The 24,092-nt window shown below is 37.7% G+C and overlaps 2 protein-coding genes across 2 annotated transcripts; both read left to right on the top strand.

The window, feature by feature from the left end:
• Positions 1-14,015: 14,015 nt before the first annotated feature.
• On the top strand, positions 14,016-18,344 carry LOC143545149 (ent-kaurene oxidase-like). Its single transcript, XM_077037087.1, has 8 exons — positions 14,016-14,148; positions 14,257-14,417; positions 16,173-16,334; positions 16,424-16,567; positions 16,654-16,908; positions 16,995-17,156; positions 17,720-17,914; positions 17,995-18,344. The coding sequence occupies exons 1-8, from the start codon at positions 14,016-14,018 to the stop codon at positions 18,301-18,303; spliced, it is 1,521 nt and encodes a 506-aa protein (XP_076893202.1). The 3' UTR covers positions 18,304-18,344.
• A 1,580-nt stretch (positions 18,345-19,924) lies between these two features.
• Positions 19,925-23,395, top strand: LOC143546382 (serpin-ZX-like). Its single transcript, XM_077038067.1, has 2 exons — positions 19,925-20,334; positions 22,536-23,395. The coding sequence occupies exons 1-2, from the start codon at positions 19,948-19,950 to the stop codon at positions 23,316-23,318; spliced, it is 1,170 nt and encodes a 389-aa protein (XP_076894182.1). The 5' UTR covers positions 19,925-19,947; the 3' UTR covers positions 23,319-23,395.
• Positions 23,396-24,092: the final 697 nt, after the last annotated feature.

The following is a 24,092-nucleotide window of genomic DNA, read 5'->3' as shown; positions in this document are numbered from 1 at the left end:
TATTTGATGTGTTGTAAAAAACACGTATTTTCCGCACATTTTATCTACGTATTATATTATATTTTATGTGTTTTTACTTGATTTATATAGGTTTTACATAGTTTCAATAATCATGTAGGTTTTGGGTGAAAGAAAGAAAGAAACCGGGACTTTTCGAGCAGTTTACGAGCTTTTTACGCATACGTTTTCAAGTAAAACTCAAAGCCCGGCCCATATGCATCATGGAAAAGCCCAAGCCTCTTGTTAATATGATAATAAAAAAATAAAAAAAACCCTAGAGCAGCAGAAGTTGCGATCGGCAGTAGCAGCCAAGGGAAGAAGAATAAAAAGTTTTTTTCATGTTAGGGTTGGAGCTTGTGGCGGCTAGGGAAGGAAGAAGACACAAGAACCAAGCCTCGGGATCATTCACCATCAATTTTACAGCCAAGGAGCAGCCCGGAATCACTCCATATCCTTCCATCTTTTACATTGTTCATCATATTATTTACTTGTTCAATTGATTTCATAGTTTTGCAATTGTGTTAGAGATTGACTTGTTTATGATTTCTATTGATTGTTGGATGATTGTTAATATGTTTGAGATGAGTTTATTAATGATTTTATTGAGTGTTCATGGCTGTCCAAATAATACGAGAGGCTAAACTTGTTAGTTCTACCTAGGAATGATAACAATTGTTAATGTTTGATGAGCTTGTTGGATTGTTTGATTGATAGACTTAATTTGTTGATGTAAAGTTTGACTTAGACATGAAATAGGTTGTGTTTAAGGACCGGAAATTTTAGGTGATTAATTGCTTAAACCCCGTGTGTCGGTTAATTAGTTTTGTGTTGATTGATCGGTGCATTGTTTGATTTTACACTTTGTGTTTAGGGTTTGTTTGCGGTAGGTACAACCGTAGGGTTTTGTTGCGTGAATTTGAGGTTAAAGTACAGCGGTTAGGCACCTTCTCAGAGACCGAGAGGTGATAGGAAGTTAGGGTTGTCTCATTGCCTTTGCATGCTAGAATAAGAATTACACGAGAGCGAGTTCGTTTCTTGTCAAGTTTAGGTGTTTTGAGTGACTAGTTGATCTATTTTGGTTTAAGTTGAATTGTTCCTCTATCCTTGGTTGTGTAGTATTCATTGCCATTAGGGTCTAGTGTTGGTGAGACCGAGAGGTGAGTCAACATTAGAACACGTTAACAATTGTTTCCCGGTTTGGTCGTTTTTGGCGATTTTGAGTAGTTTAGGTTTATTGAGTGAGACCGAGAGGTGATCCAGTGAGCCCGAGCGATCCTTAGTCTTGTCATCTTTAGAAACCAGTGTCTAGATGTCATTCAATCCATTAGCTTTTTAGGCCTACAGTTTGATCCAGACCTAGGTAGACGTTTTTCTCCATCCAAAGTTAACACAGTTAGTTCCCCGTTAAGTTTTCTATTTTTGGTAAGTTATGTCAGTCAGTTAGGTTAGTTCAGTTAAGTAATTAAAAATCAAAGACCAATATAATGCTATTCTTAGGTGGGTCTTGTCTAGGGTTTGTGATCGTTAGCGTCTTACGTGTCCACGTGTTCGATACTCGGACTTCCTAGGTCTATACTACTTGCGATCGGTACACTTGCCGGTTGTGTGTGGTTTTAGGATTTTCCTTTTATATTTAAATCTTAGTTGTGTGGTTTGAGAATAAAAGCGTAAATCAAAGATTAGAGCTCTAAGAGAAAGCCAATGCTGCGAGAGACAAACAAGTGAGCCTGCTTGCAGTAGAAGTGGCTAGTTTGAAGAGAATCCATCCAAATTACCAAGTGATACCGTGAAGAATTCGAGCCATCAGAGTAGTAGCTCATTAAATGGTAAAAACGTACACGTGAGTGCAAGCACCATTGAAGATCATGGGGTGAACGACACGGTTAAAGAATTTGAAACACGGGCACCACTTATTCCCATTCAGATTGGCAATTTCAAGACCACCACAGCGTTAGTTGATTATGGTGCGAGTGTAAGTGTTCTACCGGGGAATGTTTATGACCGGTTTGAGTTTGGACCTTTACAAGAAGTTGATACAACCTTGGTGTTAGCTGATTTCACTCGAAGACGGCCCCGATGGAAGTTGGTTGGAGTTGCAGTAAAGGCTGGTGATTTTTACTGTCCTGAAGATTTTCTTGTTCTTGATTATACACCGGTAGAGAATGAAGAAGAGCCGAGAGTGATATTGGGAAGACCGTTTTTGGCAACATAAAATGCTCAAATCAATTGCCGAGATGGAACAGTGTGCATGACCTTTGGTAACCGTAAGTTAGTTTTGCATATCTTTTCAATTTCATTTGATTATTCTTGTGAAAATAAATCTTCTAGGTCAATTTCTACTAACATGTGACTTCCTCATATAAGTGAGGATGACACCATAGAAGAAAGTTTATGTTTAATAGGCCGAAGCAGAAGAGAGAAAAAGAGGAGCCGAGGCATTTAAACTACCGAACTTTTAGAGGAAACTCGGCTGGAAAATGTCCATTTAGACCACCATAACCAAGAAATCAGGTAACGGTCCGACTGAAGACCTTAACAAAAACTTAGCGCTAACCGGGAGGCAACCCGGCCTTGTATTCAGGTACGTGTATATTTTTGTTGTAGTTGAACTTTGTAGGTGTAGTTCACTATAAACCCTCACAAGACCATACTCATCCACCCGGGCTACCGGGGGGTTTAAAGGGCTTGTTGCATACGCTAAATGCAATCGTGATTCCTACGAAAGTGAGTTAGGTCTTTTAACATTTTTACTAGTTTAACAAATTTTGTTATGAATTTAATTAATATTGGTTGGTAATTTAAAATGAATGGTTTTTTCAGACGGTTTAAAAGACCTATATTTTTAACGCTTGTGAGAAGCGTGCTTCTACACGTTTGAGAGTTTGCAGATTTCGTCTTGAGAGTTGAAGAGGTAAGTTCACCGAGGGCACGAGAGTTGCACATGAGAGTTATATTTTCTATTAGGTGATTTCGTTTTCAAAACCTTCTTTGTTTTATTAGTTTTTGTGCTAAAAGTGTAATTGTATATATGTATAATAAATAACCACCATCACATTAAGCCCGAGTTTAAAAGTGAGTGAGACAGTAAATTTTAACCCCGTCCCTATTTTATTAGTTGCATTTTAAACATTGAGGACAATGTTTGCCTCAAGTGTGAGGATGGGGGAGAAATTGAAAATTTTAAAAGTTTTAATGTTCCTTGAATTAAGATTTTGGCACAATAATGGAAAATGATAGAAAAATCGGGGGTTGTTTTTCAAAATTAGTATATAATATGAGATGATAAAAACGGGAACGCACTTAATTTGGGATGTATCGGTAGACTCATCCTTGAGAATGAAAGGATAATTTGATTGTAGACTTAATTGAATCTTTAAAATGCTTGATTTTTAGTGGGAAACGCCTTCAGGGTTTTGTTTGTTTAACTAAGCCTGCGTAAGGACTGGAATGAAAGATTAGGCCATACTCAAGCCTTTTGTTAGATTTGATCACCAAAAATAAAATTTTAAATATGAATAGTTATTGTACAATGCTTGGATATGATTAACGTTAGAATATGCTAGATGGCTTGTGATATAAATCTAAATGAAATTACTGCTAGTTAAGTGGTTAACACTTCATAGGCGTATGGTTTTATAACCTTAAATCCTGTATTGATGGGATGCTCCGTGGTTCTGAGACCATGGGTCGGTATATGGTTTATCATCTGGGTATCCATATTTCCTAAGTGGATTTATGTATATTAAAAAAGCTTAAAAAGTGCAAACCCGCAGTTTATCTGCTAATTCATAAGTCATTAAACATGATCATTATGTGCTTTAAAAAGTACAAATTCACTACTTACTTGACCATACACGCTGTTAGCCATATGGGGTCCCCGTGCTCACGTCTCGTTACCATTAAGAAATGGACCACACGGGACACGTCATATGTAAGCCCTACAGATGAATTCGTGCCTACTCACCTATGGTGATGGACTTTGGAGTATTGTTTGATAACGGGGGCATGTCATGTAGTGGGCGCTATTTACTAGTTAGTTACTTAATTGCACCTTAATCGTATCTAATGGCCATTCTGGTAGACTTTGATGCTTAAGTTTAGATTTTGGTTTCGATAAAAATATCCGAGATTGTCTTAGCTGTTACATATGGGCTTGAAAATTGTATAAATGTGCAAGAATTTTGATCATCTAATCTTAATGTTTAAGTCAAGTTGGGGTGGTCTTGTTCGGTAAAACTATAATGAAGCATGGTAAGGCGGCTTCAGGGCTTTGAGGTGTGGGTTCCAATTTAATCATATAAACTAATAAAATTGTCACACCTTATTTTTCCCGTTAAGTATTGAGGCATGGGTTTTTGAGTGGACAACAATATCGGCAATCACGATTTTTGTGTTCCTTGTGCTTAATTAAGATAACCAAAAAGCATTTTGTAAAAATGACCTCTGATTCTGATTCCATTGCAAAGTCTTTTTCAGGACGAAAAAGGATAAGTGTGGGGATGTGATGGTTGGGTAAAAGTTAGTATTATATATTAATTAGTTAATTTTAGGTAAATAAATGAATGAACATTGATACTTCAAGTATTGTTTTGTGTTTTCAGGACATTGGACGTTCGGAGCTTAAACAAGCTAATTCAGAGCCATCCAGATGAAGATTAAGCAAGTCTCGAGAAGATGGAAGTATGGGAAACATATATGGATGGTTAAAGAAAGATTGGGGAAAGGATTGGATGAGAAACCTGAAGCCGAAGTGAAAATTGAGCAAGATGGGTTACCAGGAAAGTGTCTTTTAGTAAAACGGACATATCTCATCCTAGAAAATGAGTTACAAAATCAATAATATACAAATTTTAGGTTTCTCAACGAGACGAATCTGAATATGAAATCAGTTTGTCCTTCGCGTGACGCAAATGATCCGTGAGAGGCATCTTCACGTGACGCGAAGATGCAATTTTCTGAGCCCAACTATTTTGTCCTTAGCTCGACACGAAGATGAGGCCCATGGCAGCTTCGCGCGACACGAACTGACCTAAAACCGAAAAAAATTAGGGTTAATCACTATATAAACCCATTTAAACCCCCATTCGTCATACCATTAATTCTAGAAGCAAAAGGGGCAGCCTAGGGCGATTTTCCACCATTCCGAAGCTTCCGGTTCGTCTCGGGTTTGCATGTTCATCAATGATAAGTTATTTGAATAATATGTCGATGCTTGGCTAAAGTTTTGTGTTCGTTCTAGGTTAAGGTTTTGTGCAATTCTCCTTAAGACCATATTCATTGTGCCTAATGTTAAGAACTTGATTTAATTTATTAGTTTTATCTTGTTCAATTATTACTTGGTTGTTTAAACAATTTGTGTTTGCGATTATCGATTAATACATCACTTGTTTGGTTTTGTTCATCAATACTTATGGTTAGGCTCTTGTGTTATTGAACTAATAATCATCGGTTAATGTTACTTAATTAGTTGTCATAAAACATAAATTGGTAATTGGGTAGATCGAGTTCAATTGTGTCAATAATTCGGTTAAGGTATCGTTTGTCATCACAATCAAACTACTAGGTCTAGCAATTATTGCGCAATCAAGTCAGTTGAATCTGTAATTAAGTTGAATATCACATTACTCGAACCTAGAATGAATACTTTTCATTAATATTGTTTACAAATCGTTTTAAAGTAATAATTTAATTTTAATTAATCTTTTTCTAAAATTGCTTAACATCGACTGTCCGCCTTAGTTTAATAATTAGTTTAGTAATAATAAATTAGCACTTTTCTTGAGTTACTGTGGAGATGACCTTACTTACCCGTTCTAGTTAGGTATTTAAGTCTTTAATTAATTGTTTTTGAGTAGACCGCGACAGCCTACGTTAACCTCTCTGAAATACAATAAATAAACAATTAAACAAATAGAAGTTAAATTATTCAATTGATAACGCACAACAATCATAGTTTGCTAGTGTGAATAATATATAAGTATCTAAAAACGGATAAGTACGCAAGTGTCCCCCAAACGTTTAAAAGTTGTAACATGTGGGGAATGACTTCTCACCTTATTACTTAAGAGAGTTTAGATAATAGTAACAAGAATAAATGAGTAAACCGTCTTTTAATGCGCTGACTGAGTTAATACGAATAGACTTTACACTTAAAAATAACAAACTACAATTAAAATCGAGAACATAGTCCCTAGAATTAGTCCAAACAGATGTCTAGAACTCCGGTTATGATATTTTCAGTAAATAAGCAAGCTGGTAATAACCAGAATCTGAACAGTGAGTCGGAAGTCGGGTTTTGGTCAGTACACTCAAAATATCGAGATAAGACCAAAAGTCTTCTGGGCCGAAAGCTAGTTCCGACCAGAAGTGATAGAATTCGATTGGTCAACCTTTAAACGGGTCGGAGTCCAGCTTACCCGTCAATTTCCCTCAATCTCAGAAAATTGATTGAGGGTTATTAATCATTGAACAATAGGGAAAAACTTTACAGAAGACAACTTAGCCGGAAAGTGCTTAGACTGATGAGAAAACGGAGTCAAACACCGGGAAAACACCAAAGTCAACTTGAATACTAACAGTCTTGAAGAAAATTATAAAGAACGAAGGGAAGAACGGGTTTTTCTTGAAAGTGACGGTTGATACAGAGTAAATTAGGGTTTAGGGAAGAGGTTTGCAGGTTATAATAGACTTGTTTATATAGGAATAATAAACTAATGTTAATTTTAGTCAAAAAACTCGTTTAAGCAACAACATCTTGTTTAATGAGCAAACTACCAGTTAATTTTAGACAAGCAACTTTTGGTAATTTGTAAGCAGGCATATGTATAAACATCTTAATATTGTAACTGTAAAATGTGTCATTTATAAATGAATGTACTCACAAGTATTTCCTACTGATCAAATATTTTTAAATATGTTTCAGGTGACTTGTTAGAGAAAAAGGAATGATGCCCGCAGGCTTCCGACTTAAATAAGTGGTTTGTCACTAGAATAAAGAAATGTGTTTTGTAAATTAGGGTTTATTCCTATAAAACTTATGTTTGTATAAAAATGAGTTTTAATCCCAGGTTATGAAATAAGAATTATGATGTTTTTATAACTCTGGTCATTTTTCCTAACTACGGTCCTGATAAAATATTGTGTTGCAAATTATTTTAATAAACACCGATACTGCCACTTGATGTTCACGGCTCCCCCCCCCCCCCCGGGGGTATAGAGTCCGGGGCCTGTGACAAGGTGTCCAATATACTTGTTTGACATATGTAACACGTTTGATGCTGGTAACACGTTTCATGATGGTTACTCATTCAGCGCATGCTACACATCTGGCGTATGTTGTTGATTAGGCAGTTGGCGCATGTAACACATAATCCATTGCTAATAATTAGGACAAAATTGTCATACAATAACTTAGTTTAATAAAATAGATAAATATATAATTTATTTTTTAGCTTGAGCAAAATTATGTAATTAATAACTTTAAAAAAGGAAAATATGGGTAGTTGTAATTAATAACAAAATTATCTTCTGTTATATATTATTTGTCGTCAAAACAAAAAGAAAAAGTATTTACTATGGACACAAGGATTTTAAATGTATTAATAATTATATTTGAAGTTTTAAGAATTAAGTAGTTGGTCATTCATTCGTTATTTCGTTGATTTCCAAATTAGCTCAAGTAATTATTGATGACATGAAATGATAAAAACGTTAGGTATTTAAAAGAAAGTAATCTTTATCCATCCATAAAATCATTTTTTCCAATTTTAACAAAACTTATCTACACTTTTATATATAGATTCCGTAACCCTACCTCCCGGCCCCCGCCTCACCTCCGCCCGCCTCACCTCAGCCAGCCGCACCTCCGTAACCCTCCATGCGAAGAAAGTGACTCACACAACAACTTCGCCCTCGTCCTCTCTCTCGTAACCTACCTCCCGTAACCCTACCTCCCGGCCGCCCGCCTCACCTCCCGTAACCCCGCCTCTCTTCCGCCCGCCTCACCTCCGACAGTCTCCGCCAGTCTCTCTCCCGTAACCCTACCTCCCGGCCAGTTTCTCTCCCGTAACACTTCCTCCCGACCGCCGCCACTATTCCCTCTCACCGGAAATCCTCCCCTCCACCTCACCTCCCGGCCCACCACCCTCCACAGTCGCCACCCCGACCCAGCCTCACCTCAGTCACCACCACTATTCCCTCTCTCCGCCTCACCTCAGTCACCCCAGTCCCCCACCCTGCTGCTTTGACCACGACCCTTGGCGGCATGGATTCAGAAGAATGGGAACATCCACGTAATCGGAAAGGGAAACGGAATGGTCATCAGGCTCAAGGTAATAACAAGGTTTTATCGAAGTTTTTTGTCTCAAATCTTCCCCCAAAGTGTTCTTCGCAAGACTTAAAAGATGTTATGGGTAGCTTTGGTCGTTACGTCTGATAACTCATCTCGTATCGTTTTCCGAGGTGAAAGATGTCAAACGGTTGGAAGATGAGTTATCAGACGTATGGATCGGTTCGTATAAGTTGTTTATTGCGATTGCTCGGTTTGTGGATGGTGGGAATCTACATAGACCCGATTCTGGTAATAGGAGGAAGACGGCCTCGGTCCCTGTTTATAGGCATGCAAATCCTAGTGGTCAAACAAACCCTAGTTCCGAAGGATCCGATATGAATGGGGTTCCTTATGCATCAGTTGGTAATGGGCGTTCCTTTGTTGATTCCTTGTTAAATCGGAACAAAGTAGATGAGATTAAGGTGGATGATTCGGTGGAACGGTTTTCTCATTGGAAGGGATGTGCTCTTACGGGGAGGGTGGTGAATCTTCACACGTTAACGTCTCTGAAAAAGTTGGTTCGGAAGCATGGTTGGAGATCATTAGAGATTAAGTATCTGGGAGGGCTTTCAGTGGTGTTGGTATTCTACGTTAGTGGGGATAGGGATGCCTTTCTGAATAACAAAGACAAATGGTCAGATTGGTTTGAGTTTTTAGAACCTTGGTCTGATAGAAATGGAGTGGAGGAGGGTCGGATCGCCTGGCTCCAAGTTCATGGGGTTCCGGCTCAGTTGGTGTTAGACGAGGTTTTCGATTTGATTGGAAGCAGATTTGGCAAGGTGGTTCAATCGGCTTCCTTATCAGGTGAAGAGAACAACTTATCGTATACTCTCATCGGTGTGTTGAGTAAACAGTGCAAACGGATTGTGGACCGGGTGGACATTAATTGGAGGGGAAAAATTTTTAAAGTGTGGGTGGATGAAGATGTAGGGGAATGGATACCGGAATGTGTAGTAGAGTTTGAAGAGGATGATGGTCCCGTTTTACCGGAGGAGGATAAGTGTGATGATAATATCGTGCAGGATGAGCCCCATAATGTGCATCGTGAAGAGGGCGAAGGTTCTCAAGCTAACGAGTATTCTGTCAGGGAACATGCTGTTAATGGGTTGGATGGTTGTGTGAACGATAATTCTAACGTGATGGTCGGTGAATTTTCGAACTCCTATGATCTTTCTAATGAGGAGGCGGTTGAGAATGGTAACGTTGATAGCACTAACGTTTCTGTGTTGAAAGGCAAGGGACATAAGAAGTTCAGACAGAAGTCTTTATTTTCTAATCGAAGTGGGGGTAGTGGTTCTAGGGAGCGTCCTAAGAAGAGACCAAGGGAGGATAAAGATATGTTTGATCTTGATAGGTTTATCGGTATTATGCACGTGCCTTCGGATGTTACTAGGGGTATCGAGACAGGTGTTGAAGGGGAGTTCTTAACACCGGATCTTAACAAAGGGATGTCTACTAATACGGAGGTGGTTCGAGACATCGAGGGAGAGTCTGAGGAGGCCTCGATGATTGGTAGAGGTATAGATCCGGTGCAACATCAAGGTCCGATTGAGGTGGAGTTGGAGAAGACCATTGAGCTGAGTAAGGCGTTAGGCGTTGAGAATTTGCAAGATTTTGTTTCTAATGTTAGAGAGGTTCTTGTTTCCGAAGGCTATCAAGATGGTGTTCAATGAATGTTTTTTCTCTGAACATCCGTGGGTTTGGGAGTTCTAGCAAAGCCGATTGGATTCGAGGTCTTCGAGTCCATCACGAGATTAGTTTTATTGTCTTACAAGAGTCGCAATTTGTTTCCTTGGATTCTGTGGATGTGGGTCGGTTTTGGGGTTATGGTGAGTATTCTTTTGATTGGGTTCCTTCATCTGGAAGGTCGGGTGGGTTATTATCGATCTGGGATTCTCAAGTCTTTCGTATGGAAAGGGTGGTCAAGAATAATAATTGGCTTCTTGTTTCGGGCACTGTGAAAGAAAAGAGTAGCTCATATCATATTCTCAATGTTTATTCTCCTCAAAATCTAGTTACTAAAAGAGCTCTTTGGGGGGAAATTCGTGATTTGATCGAGGAGGGTAATGGGATGTGGATTGTGGCAGGAGATTTTAACTCGGTTCGGTGTGCTGAGGATAGGCGGAATTCTTTGTTTAATGTGGGTGAGGCCAATGAGTTTAACGACTTCATTGATGATTCGAATCTTCACGAGTATTCCTTGAAAGGGAGGCGTTTTACTTTTGTCGCAGGAAATAAATTAAGCCGTATTGACAGAATCTTAGTTAATTAGGATTTTTTTATGGAATGGCCGTGTGCGGAGTATATTGCTCTCGAGAGGAATAAGCCGGATCATAGTCCGTTGGTTTTGAAAATTGGTTCTTCCAAGAACTATGGTCCCAAACCGTTTAGGTTTTTCAATTCATGGCTTGGTAGAGAGGATTTTGGGACGTTGGTTAAGAAGACGCTTGTTGATGGCTCGTTTCATGGTTCTCCGGACGCGAGATTGCTGTATAAATTTAAAGCTTTGCGTGCTGCTATTACTAGATGGGCGATCGATTGTAAAGCCAAAGAAAAGGAGGAAAGGGTTTTATTGGAGCAAGAGTTGCGGAACTTGGACCAAACCTTGGAGGTCCGGGATTTGTTGGAAGAAGAGACATGGTCTTTAAGCGAAATTAAAAGACGGCTAGGCGAGTTGGATAATCATTATTACAGGGATTTGAAGCAAAAGGCTCGTTGTAATTGGGCGATTCATGGAGACGAAAATTCTCGATTTTTTCACGGTTTTATTAATAAACGTAAAGTTTCAAATTATTTTCCGGGTTTGGAAGTGAATGGGGCGTGGGAAACAAACCCGGTTCTCATTAAAAAGGAAGTTTTGCGATTCTTTGCTGGTAAGTTTAAAGAATCTATTACACTCCGGCCTCGGTTGATTGGATATGGGTTTTCGGTCTTGTCTTCGGTGGAGGCGGATTTTTTGATCAGTGATTTTTCCGTGCATGAGATCAAGAAGGCGGTTTTTGATTGCGGTGGTGACAAAGCTCCTGGGCCGGATGGTTTTAATTTTAGGTTCATTCGGTTTTTTTGGGAGTTGTTCGAGAAGGATTTTGTGGATATTCTTGATCATTTTCATAAGGTTAAAAGTTTTTGCTCGGGGGTTGGTTCGTCTTTTATCACCTTAATTCCTAAGGTAAACAATCCGTCTTCTTTGGGGGATTTTAGACCGATAAGTCTCATTGGTTGTATCTTAAAGACTGTGTCGAAGGTGTTAGTGAATCGACTCAAAACGGTTATGAATAAGATTGTCTCAGAGCATCAGTCGGCTTTCTTATCCGGGAGATATATTCTTGATGGCCCTTTGGTGGCTAGTGAGGTTATTGCTTGGGCTAAAAAGAGGGAAAGAAGAATTTTTATGTTCAAGATTGACTTCGATAAAGCCTTTGATAATGTGAATTGGGAGTTCTTGTTGTCGGTTCTTTCTCAGATTGGTTTTCCTTCGGTCTGGTGCGATTGGATTAGTGGTATCTTGTTGGCGAGCAGATCGTCTGTTCTTGTTAATGGATCTCCTACTTTCGAATTTGGATGTCATAAAGGCATTCGTCAAGGTGACCCGCTATCCCCTTTTCTTTTTATTATTATGATGGAGGCTTTTTCAGGTATGTTGAAACAAGCCTGTGATATAGGTGCGTTTCATGGTATTACTCTTCCTAACGAATGTCCTACTTTATCCCATCTTTTTTATGCGGATGATGCTATGATTATGGGAGAGTGGTCTTCTTTTAATTTTGATAACTTGAAACGTATTCTTCGCATATTTTACTTGTGTTCGGGGCTAAAGATTAATCTCCATAAATCAGTGTTATTTGGAGTAGGTGTAGAAGATGGTGAGATCGATATCCAAGCCGGTTTCATGGGTTGTAAGCCGGGTAGAATCCTGTTTACTTATCTTGGGATTATGGTTGGAGCTAACATGAATAGGGTGGTTAATTGGGAACCGGTTGTGTCCAAGTTCAAGAAGAGGCTTTCTAAATGGAAAGTTAATTCGTTATCTATTGCTGGTCGGTTAACCCTTATTAAATCGGTGCTGGATAGTCTTCCCACTTATTATTTTTCGCTTTTTAAGGCACCCAAGAAGATTACCAATGATTTAGAAGCTTTGATGAGAAGGTTCTTATGGGGAGGTTCGGATGAAGTGAGGAAGATGTCTTGGGTGGCTTGGGAGGTAGTCACCAAACCTATAAAAGAAGGGGGTTTAGGTATCGCTCGTTTAGAGGTTAATAATCAAGCGCTGATTACTAAATGGCTTGGGAGATTTCTAAATGATCAGCACGCGATATGGAGAAGAGTAGTGTTGTCTATTCACGGAACCTCGCGCTGTTGGGGGCTTGCTCCGGTTAATAATGGGGTTCCCGGGGTTTGGAAGAATTGTGTTATGTTCTGGAACAAATTTAAGGTTGATGGTGTGGGTTTTAATAGAGTGATCCGGGCCACAGTCGGGAATGGTCGCCAAGTTAGGTTTTGGACGGATTTGTGGTTGGGTTCGGCGCCGGTTATGGACAAGTATCCGTCCTTATATGCGGTAGAAAAACATAAAAATGTCTTGTTAGCTGATCGGTTGGTGGTCACTGGATCTTCTCGTCGCATTGTGTGGGATTGGCTTAGAGCTCCTTGCTCCCATCAGGAGGTGAGCGAGAAGCAGGAGTTGGAAGATCTCCTTCAAGGGGTGGTGATGGTTGACCGTGAAGATTCATGGTCTTGGGCGGTTGGTAGCTGCAAAGAGTTTGAGGTTTCGGCGATTAAAAGATGGATGGTGCGGTCCGTTGTGGACGCTGGGAGTTCCAGTTTCCAATGGAGCGATTGGGTCCCGAAAAAATGTAATATTTTTATGTGGAGGGCCGTTCTGGATAGCCTTCCAACCAAGAAGGCTTTAGCTAGACGTCATTTGTATTGTGATGATCATAGTTGCGCTTTATGTGAGAGTAATGAGGAATCGCTCGAGCACTTGTTAACCGGGTGTTCCATTTCTATGGCCGTTTGGAATGCGATTGGTTCATGGTGCAACATCCCTAGACTATTTGTTTTTCATGTCAATGATTTGGTGGAAGTGCATAAGGTTTGTGGTGCGACGGGGAATAAAAGGTTGATTATTCATGGAATTGTCATCATTACTTGTTGGAGGATTTGGCGGGCTAGGAATGAAAAGATTTTTTCGGGCAAGAGCACTAACGTGGCAGAAATGGTTGCGGATATAAAATCTTTGGGTTTTCTTTGGTACAAAAATAGATCTAAGATAGGGGTGGTGGATTGGAAAAGTTGGTGTTTATTTGATGTAACGTGATTGTTGGTTTTGGTTTTTGGATTTCAGCGTCTTTCTCCGTCTTGGTGATAGTCGTTGGTTGTGTCTTTTTTTAATGAAAGTCAATTTTCAAAAAAAAAAAAAACAAAACTTATCTTTCGAAACATTTTATTTTAGGCAAACAAAAATTTAAAAGATAAAACAAAACTTGCCGGCCAATCACCACCCATTAATACAGTTTATTCATTATCATTATCAGAATAGAATAATGTGAAAAAAAAAGGTGAAATAAAACTCAAAACTATAACTATATTTAAACAATAAACCCCACTGAAGTGAAGTGCAAATAAATATAATACTCCTCCACTAACCACCAGTAGCCACCACTCCATATCTTTCTTTGTCGGAAATATGGATTCCGTCACCGACATGCTGACAACTCCGGCAACAACAACATTAGCCATCGGACTCATCCTCGTTATTTTATTCTGGTATCTCCAATCCAATCGCAGCCGTCGATCAAATCATCTCCCTTCGGTTCCTGGTACTCTTCTTGGATGCATCTGCATGTGATATTTGATTGATGCTAACTAGAATAAGTTAGTTCAATTGTTTATGTGTTATGTTAATTATTTATGATTATAATTTGCAGAGGTGCCCGGGGTGCCGTTGTTGGGGAATTTACTGCAATTGAAAGAGAAGAAACCGTACTTGACGTTTACCCGATGGGCGGAAACTTACGGTCCCATTTATTTTATTAGAACCGGAGCTACTTCCATGGTGGTCGTCAGTTCCAATGAAATCGCCAAGGAGGTACGCTAAGAAATTTGTTGGTGTATCCAATACTTTTGATAAACGGGCTGTGTTCGGGTTACTTTTTACGCATATGATTAGTATAATATGCCGGCCAGTTTGCACATTTAGATAAATTGGTTTAACAAGTCGGGTTACATGATTTTTACATGTGTGTTAGTGTGTAGGGCTGTAGGTTAATGTTGATCTTTTTTCAATAATAAAAATACGGGTAAAACTCTTACAAGTGTTTGGGTTAAGTTTAGAAAACCAAACATGTAATGGCCAAACTATGGGGACCATTTGTGGGCTCTCTCTATTTTTGACCAAGGACATATTTGATCACTGATGACAAAATCTTCATTTATTTTTAACAACTAGCATATGTCATTATTTATAAGATCTGTTTTGACTTTATTATCAGGCAAAATTTTCTATTTTTGAATCTTGAGCAGCAGCTAATATTAGGCTAAATGTATTAATTAATCATCACTGAAGATTTTTACCGAATTCGAGAGCATATTCCATCAATTTTGGTTTTAATTTTATAAACAAATGTGTAATACGTGTGATTTGGTGATCTATAGGGATGGGTGAGCATAACAATAAAGATTACTCCAAATGATAATTCAAGCAATACTACCATAATATTATTTTACCATGTAAAGTTGATTTAATCCAATAATCAATAGGATCCACATGATTGTTGTTAAACTTATATCTCTTTCTACTCCGGCATGATTTTCTAACATAAAGTGAAATTGACATTGGCTTTTATAATTAAAATGCAATTGTTTTATATACGTTCCTAGCTTTAGTTGTAAAATGATAGTTTTGAAGTCCTATATGCAAAAAAGGTTGTATAAAAGAAATCGGTTTAAGCAAGTTGCGTTCGTATCAACCCTCGAATATCTTTGTCGTATTCAGGTTCATATGTCTAACCAGGTTTCGGGCTAGTGTCATGTTTGAATTTATGTTAAAATTTCGGATAACAAACCACAAGCACGATCTATTTGTGTAGAAAATGACTAAAATTGAAGGACTTTTCTTTTACTATCAGGGAATATAAATTGTTTCTTTTCACTAGGCTCATTTCAAAGAGATTATTAGCAGAATAGTGGGACAATTACAAAAATTAAAAATAAATAAAGGTTCCAAAATTTTGACAGTTATGAGTAAGTTAATACAGTTCAAGATTTTTTTTTTGGAACGACCAACTAAGTACAAGATTTACTATGATTTTATTATATTAATAGTAATGTTTTTTTTTTTAAATTGTAGAAATATCATCAAAATATATAAATTAAAATAAAAGGTTAAATCAATTGTCACCAAAAGACCATTCCCACTTTGATGGGTTGGTAAGGTAATTAAGGTGTGAGGTTGGAGGTCAGGTTATGGGTTCGTTCAAAAAAACCAAAAGCATTAAATAATATCAAGTTAGATTTTTTTTTTAAATTTATTTAACACATTTATCAGGCAAAATGTATTAATTAATCATCATTCAAAATTTGTTATGGAATTTGAATATGGCCATAAATGATTATGATTTCAAGATCTTTAATCATTTTTAATAATTTATAAATAACAATAAAGATTAATCCAATGATGACTTAAGCATTAATCCATGAATATTCATGTTGTGGCCGGGTTTGTATGTCATATGCAAATGCAATATACAGGTTGATGTCATGTTCGGACTCATGTCCGGTTGGAACCACAAACTCATGAACACGACCCATTTAACACATCTTCTTTCATCCATCCATTTTCCAGGCATTTGTTACTAGATTTCAATCCATCTCAACCCGAAAGCTATCAAATGCATTAAAGATCCTCACAGCTGACAAAACCATGGTGGCTATGAGTGATTATAATGATTATCACAAAACTGTTAAACGCCATATACTCACTGGTGTCCTCGGACCAAACGCGCAGGTCAATGTCATAAGCTTGTCTACTTTTGTGCGCTTAAAAGACATAACCGCCTTTTTCTTTAACTGTTCGTTTTGGATGCATATATTCAGAAAAAGCATCGCATCCATAGAGACATCATGATGGACAATATTTCAAACCGACTACGCACTTTCGTTAAGACCTCTACTGAAGAACAAGAAGTAGATTTCAGGAAAATATTCCAGTCCGAACTTTTTGGATTAGCAATGAGACAAGTGAGTTCTCGTGTTATCGCATATTTCATATTTGTTAAAATTTATTAATATTTAAAACATTTGTCGGTTCATCCAAACATTTCTAGGTTCTAGGAAAGGAGGTGGAGAGCATATATGTAGAGGATCTTAAGCTCACCATGAGTCGAGACGAGATATTTCAGGTATTGGTGGTTGATCCAATGATGGGTGCGATCGACGTTGACTGGAGAGATTTCTTCCCGTATCTAAAGTGGATCCCGAATAAAAGATTTGAGAACACGATCCATCAAATGTATATCAGGAGAGAAGCTGTGATGAAGGCGCTTATTAAAGAACAGAAAGAACGTATTGCCTCCGGGGAGGTAAACTGCGATTCTTAATTTCCTGGTAGTTAAGAATTAAGTTCGCGTTAGAATAATACTAACTCGTTTAATTTATCGAAAAACAGAAACTGAACAGCTACATTGATTACTTGCTTTCGGAAGCACAAACGTTAACTGAAAAACAACTACTTATGTCCTTATGGGAACCGATTATCGAATCATCGGACACCACTATGGTCACCTCTGAGTGGGCAATGTATGAACTTGCAAAGAACCCCGATATTCAGGTAAACAAACCAAATGTTATGAACTAAATTGTTTGGTTCATTTAGTTATGTAAGCGAACTTGAACACGTGCCACCTTCGTTCATGTATGTTCATAAACGTTTGTTAGTTTGCGTTTGTCCAGTTACGTTCATTTATATATACATTTGAATTTCTTAGGCCAGTTATAACTTAGTCTAGTTTTATAAAATAAGATATCACCCATTACAGTTTAGTTTACTTTATTAAACCTTTTAGGCCGAACAGGTTGTTCTACACGTGTACTTGTAGTTGGTGTTTACTCGTTTATGTTTGTTTATTTCCGTTCATCTATATTCAGCTTACTTCTTTCTGTATAATTGTTTGTGTTCATTTACGTTCGTGATTTTCATTTGAACTATTAACTAAAAAAACATAAACGAATGCGAACAAAAAAATCCAGTTCGTTTAGTTGTTCGTGTTCGATCGTTTGTTTAGTTAAAGTTAAACGGTGCTGGTTCGGTTCATTTACATGTCTACATATAATATACATTTTTCTTAAATCTATCAAATTAACGAGTTCAAATGGTCTAACTATGTAACGCAGGACCGCTTGTACCGCGAAATCCAAAGTGTTTGTGGGCCCGACATGATCACCGAAGAAAATCTGACCCAACTGCCATACATAACCGCTATTTTTCATGAAACCTTAAGAAGGCATAGTCCGGTCCCTATAATTCCATTACGATACGTGCATGAAGACACAGTTCTAGGAGGGTACCATGTACCGGCTGGAACCGAGGTTGACTTTTTAAACAAGTCAAACTTATGATCTTTATATCTTTATGATTGTTAACTAACTTGATATGTTTTGATTTGCAGCTAGCAGTGAACATTTATGGATGTAACATGGAGAAGAATGTGTGGGAGAATCCTGAGAAGTGGGACCCAGAGAGATTTATGAAGGAAAACGGGCCGATTGATTTTCAGAAAACGATGGCGTTTGGAGGTGGGAAAAGGGTGTGTGCTGGCTCACTTCAAGCAATGTTGACTTCTTGCATTGGAATCGGGCGAATGGTGCAAGAGTTTGAGTGGGGATTGAAAGATAAGGCCCAAGAAGATGTTAGTACTATTGGGCTTACGACGCAGATGCTTCGTCCGCTGCGGGTCTTAATAAAGCCCAGAAACTGATCATGGGTGTAGGAGACCAATAAAGATCATTTAGACATTTGTGTTTTGACATGTTTTTTTTTTCGGGTAGAACTTATGTTAGTTTCCCTATAAGTTTAATAACTTATTATTGTTTAGGTTAGCAGCTACACCATTTTGTGTGCACAAGGTGTAGATGAAAGCTGGTGCCCTCTTCCAAAGGTCATTGCCAATAAATAAAAGAAAGAATTTAAGAAATCATACCTGCGAACAGTCGTCACGCTCAACTTATTGTTAACTGTATGATTCTAATTCCTACAATTTAATCTTAAGAACGGGTAGGATTCAAGATATTTCAACAAATAGAAAGGCATGGTAATCATTAGCCTTAGAAAACAGAAGTATGTGTCATAGAAGAAAATGGAACATGACGAGCAGTAACGACGTTTGGTCTTAAGCAATAAGCTCTTTACCAAGAGGATTAGAGTTCTGTTTCTACATTTGTGTCGGTAACTACTAACTAAAAGCTTGTAATCTATGGACCACCAAAGATAGAAATGGTGACCGAGAGAATAAAAGTATTAGATTAGACATTGAAATATCTCTTGTCGTTACGTCCAAACCAAACGCATACACCTTGAGAGAATGCACACAATTCCAAACCATGAGGCCCAAATTGCCTACAAAAGTCAATGAATACCGTAGACCGTGCCACAAATAAGGGGCTTCCAATTTTTTTAGGGGTAGGTAGATTGCAGTAGGTTCTTATTTTCTCATCACTCGGTTATCATTTCTCAATTTATCAAACTTCTGCTAGAATTGTGTGATTTTGATTGTTTTAGAACCGCATATAAAAATATGTGAGTCATTATGTTCCAAGTGCTATGATCCAAAGAAAAATGTAATTTTTCTACAATAAGAATCTCGATTTTAAGATCCGCTTTAGGCCTCAAAAAGTTTGAGACAATCCTACTCTTCTTTACATATATATATGTATATACAGAAATTGTACATTGGTTATTATTACCACGGGCCAACTCAACCAACACACTCTTTCTGATAGCAAAACGGAGTAAAGAAAGCAATCAAATAGCCAGCTTACTTTTTTTTAGAGGCTCAAAAACTTCATGATTGATTATTGATAAAAATTAATAATCCATAAATCAGGTGAATTATATATATAGCCTTAGAATTATATTCTTCTTCTATTCTATTGAGGGCGGTCTTCGATACTCTAGAAATGAATATAGATAAGCTGGTGGACCAGTAAATAACCCAAATTAACTTTTAAAAAACTTTTCTTCTTCTATTGAATTAGAGCGAAGTCCAAATAAAGTAAAAGTTATTAAAAATAAATAAAATTTTAAAAGAAGAATTCCGAAGTGTCACACATCCCACAATAAAGAGAAAGAAAAAAATATGAAAAATAAAATTCGTACAAGAAGAATTCGTAAATATCACTCACAATTGTCATCCCAGCGCACACAGACAATGCATCATCATCATCATCATCATCATCATCATCATCATCATCATCATCATCATCATGACGCGTACACGTAGTCGGTCAACCCACCAGCTGTCCTGTCCAGGTTCTTTCCTTAACAGCGTTACCTAAAAACAAACCCCCACTTTACTTTAAAACCCTCCTAGTTCATCATCAACTTCCTCAAAAAAGAACATCAAATGGACCTCCAACAATCAATCACCAACCAAACCCACGTCTCCACCACACTCGCAACCCACCTCATCACCACCAAATCCAAATCCAACCTCGTCTTCTCCCCTCTTTCCATCCACGTCGTCCTAAGCTTGATCGCCGCAGGTTCCAAGGGCCAAACACTCGACCAGATCCTAGGCTTCCTCAAAACAAAGACCACCGATGACCTTAACTCGCTGTCGTCCCAGCTTGTTTCCTTGATCCTGGCTGATGGTAGTCCCAGTGGCGGACCCAGGCTGGCGTTTGCTAACGGAGTTTGGGTTGAGAAAACGCTTTCGCTTAAACCGGCTTTTAAACGGGTGGTGGATGATGTTTATAAAGCGGCGTGTGATCAAGTTGATTTCCAGACTAAGGTTAGTTGTAAGTTTTTTTGTTTTATATTGGTGTTATTATGTTGGAACTTGAAATTGGATTGATTGATTGAGCAAACGATTGTGATCTGATTTGAATTGTAGCTTGAATTTAGTTTTTCTACACAGAGAGTTTATTATGTGATTCAATTAGGCCTGCCAATCTTGGCACACTAGGACTGGTAAATGGGTCGAGTGGGTTCGGCTCACGGGTCAGAACCTTGGAACGGTTTGATTTAGAAAAGGGTTATTTTGGTTTGGTCAGGACAGGGCGGGTCGCAAGGGGTTGGGTTAGAATGGGTTTGGGTCAGAACGGGTTATGGGTCAAATGGTTGGTTTAAAAACTCCTTCTGAAATTGCTGTATATTTCATCTTTAGTTATGCTTTTTTTGGCAAGTGCATTCGGGCGTCGGTTACACGCGAGATACAGGTTACGCATGCAGGGCCTTTGACCCACCATCTTCGAATTTGTTTATCTGGGATATATATTAACCTATTTCGTTCATTGTTTGGTTAATTCGGTAAATTCGGTTATTTGCCTAAGTAAATTGTCGCTAATGCTGGGTTGTTGAATTACAATTCATTTACGGTTTGGTTAATTTGGTTATGGTTTGATTAATTCGGTTATTTGCTCAAGGTAAGTTTTTGATCATACTTTTAGGTTTAGCTTCGATGGTTGTTAATGTTGGGTTGTTAAAATACAAGTCATAAGTCCTCATGTCGCTCAATACATAACCAATTTCAAACCGATTTTAAACTGTCCATAACCAGTCACTTCGGTTATCAAAATCCATCACCCATCGGGTAACTGTAAGTTTGAAGTTTAGTCATTTTCTGTTTTGGTTTAAAAATGGTTTCATACAAAAGCCCCCCTTTGGTATTGAATGCTCAGTTGCTTCAATCGCAGCACATTACATCACCATTAAACACGCAGCCTTTTTGTAACTAAATATTCAACCACTGCTGTAGGTACATTGTCTATACTTATAATCATAACTTCCACATAGTGTTATTGTTTATCTCAAGTTCTTAACTTTAAGTCGGTGTCTTATTGTCTTGTTAAACTTAGGATCATCATTAACTTAATTTAGGCTTTTCACAAAATTGACACTTAACAGTAAGTATTGTGCTTAAAGTTCAATCTAACCATACCACTGCACGCGCAAGACTTTTTACATTACTGTTTGAAAAATGCTTTACTGATTCATGACTGGTTTTCTTTTGGTAAACAAATAAAACCAGCATAAATAGTTTTTAAATATAACTGATAATTTGGTGAAATTTTTGGATTTGTGGTTAATCCTAATCCGTTTTGGGCCAGTTTTATCTTAAACTCGCAAAAACGTATCTTAATGGATCTTGTTTGGGTTGACATTATTTTTTTATGGTTTACCCGGTTTGGTTTTACACTTCATTTTTCTGAAAGTTGCATCTTATGCTTTCATTGTTTATTTTATGTCATGATTTGAAATATAAAATAAAATATCGATCAATTTTTATACTTAATACATTTTTTTTATTTTTTTATAAATTTGTAATTTATTTCATGTTAATTCACGAAAGCGCGTGTCATGTACGGGTTATGTGTCTAACACATTTCTTAGGTTCGTATCAAATCATCAGCATGACCCTCTTAACACCCTATTTATGTGGGGTACCCTTGTAAGTTATCTAGTTAATAAAAACTATATTCAATTCTGAAAACTAGATTATCTTGAATTCTTGATGACGAAGTTCATTTTAAAAATATATAACAACGACTAAATCGGTTATTAGAAAAGCGCTTAACCGAACCATCATATTCAGTTAGTAGAAAAATGCTTAACTGATTATTTCGGTGATGATTCCGTATTCATTTTAAAATATATAACACTGATTATTTCGGTTATGGTTCGGTTTATCGTATTTGCTCACACCTAGTGAGAACACATATACCTGTTGCATTAACTATAAAATATAATGCAGTTATACTTATACAAGTGCTTATGCGATTTCCTTCTCACAGTTGGTTCTGTATTGAACACATTATCTCTATAAGTCCTTGCCGATGGAATATTATTTACTCTCTATTAAGTTTATGGAAGTTATTTGGCTAACCAACAATTTTGTAGCACATTGTCAAGTTGCATCAGTAGATTTAATTTTGTATAATTCATCCTTTTTTTTTGGGCTAAAAGTAACATATTATTCGTTGATTAATGCAGGCGGCTGAGGTAGCAAAAGAAGTGAATTCATGGGCCGAAAAGCAAACTAATGGTCTTATCAAAGAAGTTCTCCCCGCTGACGCAGTCAACAATTCCACCCGCCTCATCTTTGCAAATGCGGTCTACTTCAAGGGAGCATGGAGTGAGAAGTTTGACCAGTCAAAGACAAAAGAATCCGACTTCCACCTCCTCGATGGCAACAAAGTTCAAGTTCCCTTCATGACCACCAAGAAAAAACAATTTGTGCGCGAATTCGATGATTTCAAAGTACTTGGTCTTCCCTACTTACAAGGTCAAGATAACCGCCAGTTCACAATGTATTTTTACCTCCCGGATGCAAAAGACGGGCTTCAATCCTTAGTACAGAAAATTGGTTCCACAGTTGACTTTTTTGACCGTCACATTCCACGCCAAAAGGTAGAAGTCGGCCAGTTTTTGTTACCAAAATTTAAGATCTCGTTCGGGTTTGAAGCTTCTGATATGCTGAAGAAATTAGGGCTTGTGTTGCCTTTCAACGGTGGAGATGGTTTGACTGAAATGGTTGACTCGGATGTTGGTCAAAGTTTTTATGTTTCGAGCATTCATCATAAATCTTTTGTGGAGGTTAATGAAGAAGGTACGGAAGCTGCAGCCGCATCTGCAGCCGTTGTGATGCTTAGATCGATAATGAGTCATGATAAGGTTGATTTTGTGGCGGATCATCCGTTTTTGTTTGTGATTAGAGAAGACATGACGGGTGTCGTGTTGTTTATGGGACAGGTGATTGATCCTCGTGCAGGTTAAAAATGTTATTGAAATGTTGGTTGCGTGTAATGTTTGTACTGTGGTTGTAAAAGAGGCTTTAGTGTTTGTACTTGATTAGTTGTAATAATAAATCACTAGTGTCGTGAATACATTGTGTCGTTTCTTTTGAATGAGAAACCTTTCCGGTTTAAGAAAATATAATATATGTTGGTTTACATGCTTTATACTTGTATAGAATCATTTGTATTAGTTATTCCTGAATTCTAAAAATTCGACATGGTACCAAAGTTGGTTTTTGCTGTTACATAAAACTACTTTTTATTTTGACAAGAATAGAGGTGTTCCTCGAAATCGGTCTTTTACATGCTTGGTTCATTGTAGAGAAAATCTCTGTTACTCAAACCACCCGGCAGCACCAAGCAATTGCTGTGGATTGAAAATAATTCACAAAAGGATAAGAGTAAGAAAACGACCGATAGGGAGAGAAGGCGTTGGTGAGGCGACCAGAAGGCAGTTTAGTTTACTTTTAGAAAGCGAGAGTAGCTGTCTTTAGGGTGCTAGTTCCCTTTGAGCATGTGCATGATTCTCTCATAATAACTGTTTGAAGTTTAGATTTGAATAAGTCTTGTAGTCAGCCTATGACCGAGTTTGTTGGGCTTAATAGTCATAGGTTGTTGCTTATTTTCTGGTTGTTTACGTTATGTTTAAGACTATATAAAGCCATCTAGGTTCTCCTTATTACGTATCCAGTTTATTAATTTCAATTGAATGAAGAGAGAATCCTTTTGTTAAACTTATTATTCTATCTATCAA

The sequence above is a fragment of the Bidens hawaiensis genome, unplaced genomic scaffold (assembly GCF_021521415.1).
Source record: "Bidens hawaiensis isolate Kalapana, Puna unplaced genomic scaffold, B.hawaiensis_p1.1 tig00000904_1, whole genome shotgun sequence".
NCBI lineage: Eukaryota > Viridiplantae > Streptophyta > Magnoliopsida > Asterales > Asteraceae > Bidens > Bidens hawaiensis.
The sequence above is the reverse complement of the archived record's forward strand: the minus strand, read 5'-3'. Positions and strand labels throughout refer to the sequence as shown.

Excerpts from the sequence above, each read along its gene's own strand:
- LOC143545149 (XM_077037087.1), top strand. The coding sequence starts at position 14,016 with ATGGATTCCGTCACCGACATGCTGACAACTCCGGCAACAACAACATTA. Across the intron at positions 16,909-16,994 it reads AACGTATTGCCTCCGGGGAG|AAACTGAACAGCTACATTGA; the intron begins GTAAACTGCGAT and ends ATCGAAAAACAG. Across the intron at positions 17,157-17,719 it reads CAAAGAACCCCGATATTCAG|GACCGCTTGTACCGCGAAAT; the intron begins GTAAACAAACCA and ends TATGTAACGCAG.
- LOC143546382 (XM_077038067.1), top strand. The coding sequence starts at position 19,948 with ATGGACCTCCAACAATCAATCACCAACCAAACCCACGTCTCCACCACA. Across the intron at positions 20,335-22,535 it reads AAGTTGATTTCCAGACTAAG|GCGGCTGAGGTAGCAAAAGA; the intron begins GTTAGTTGTAAG and ends TGATTAATGCAG.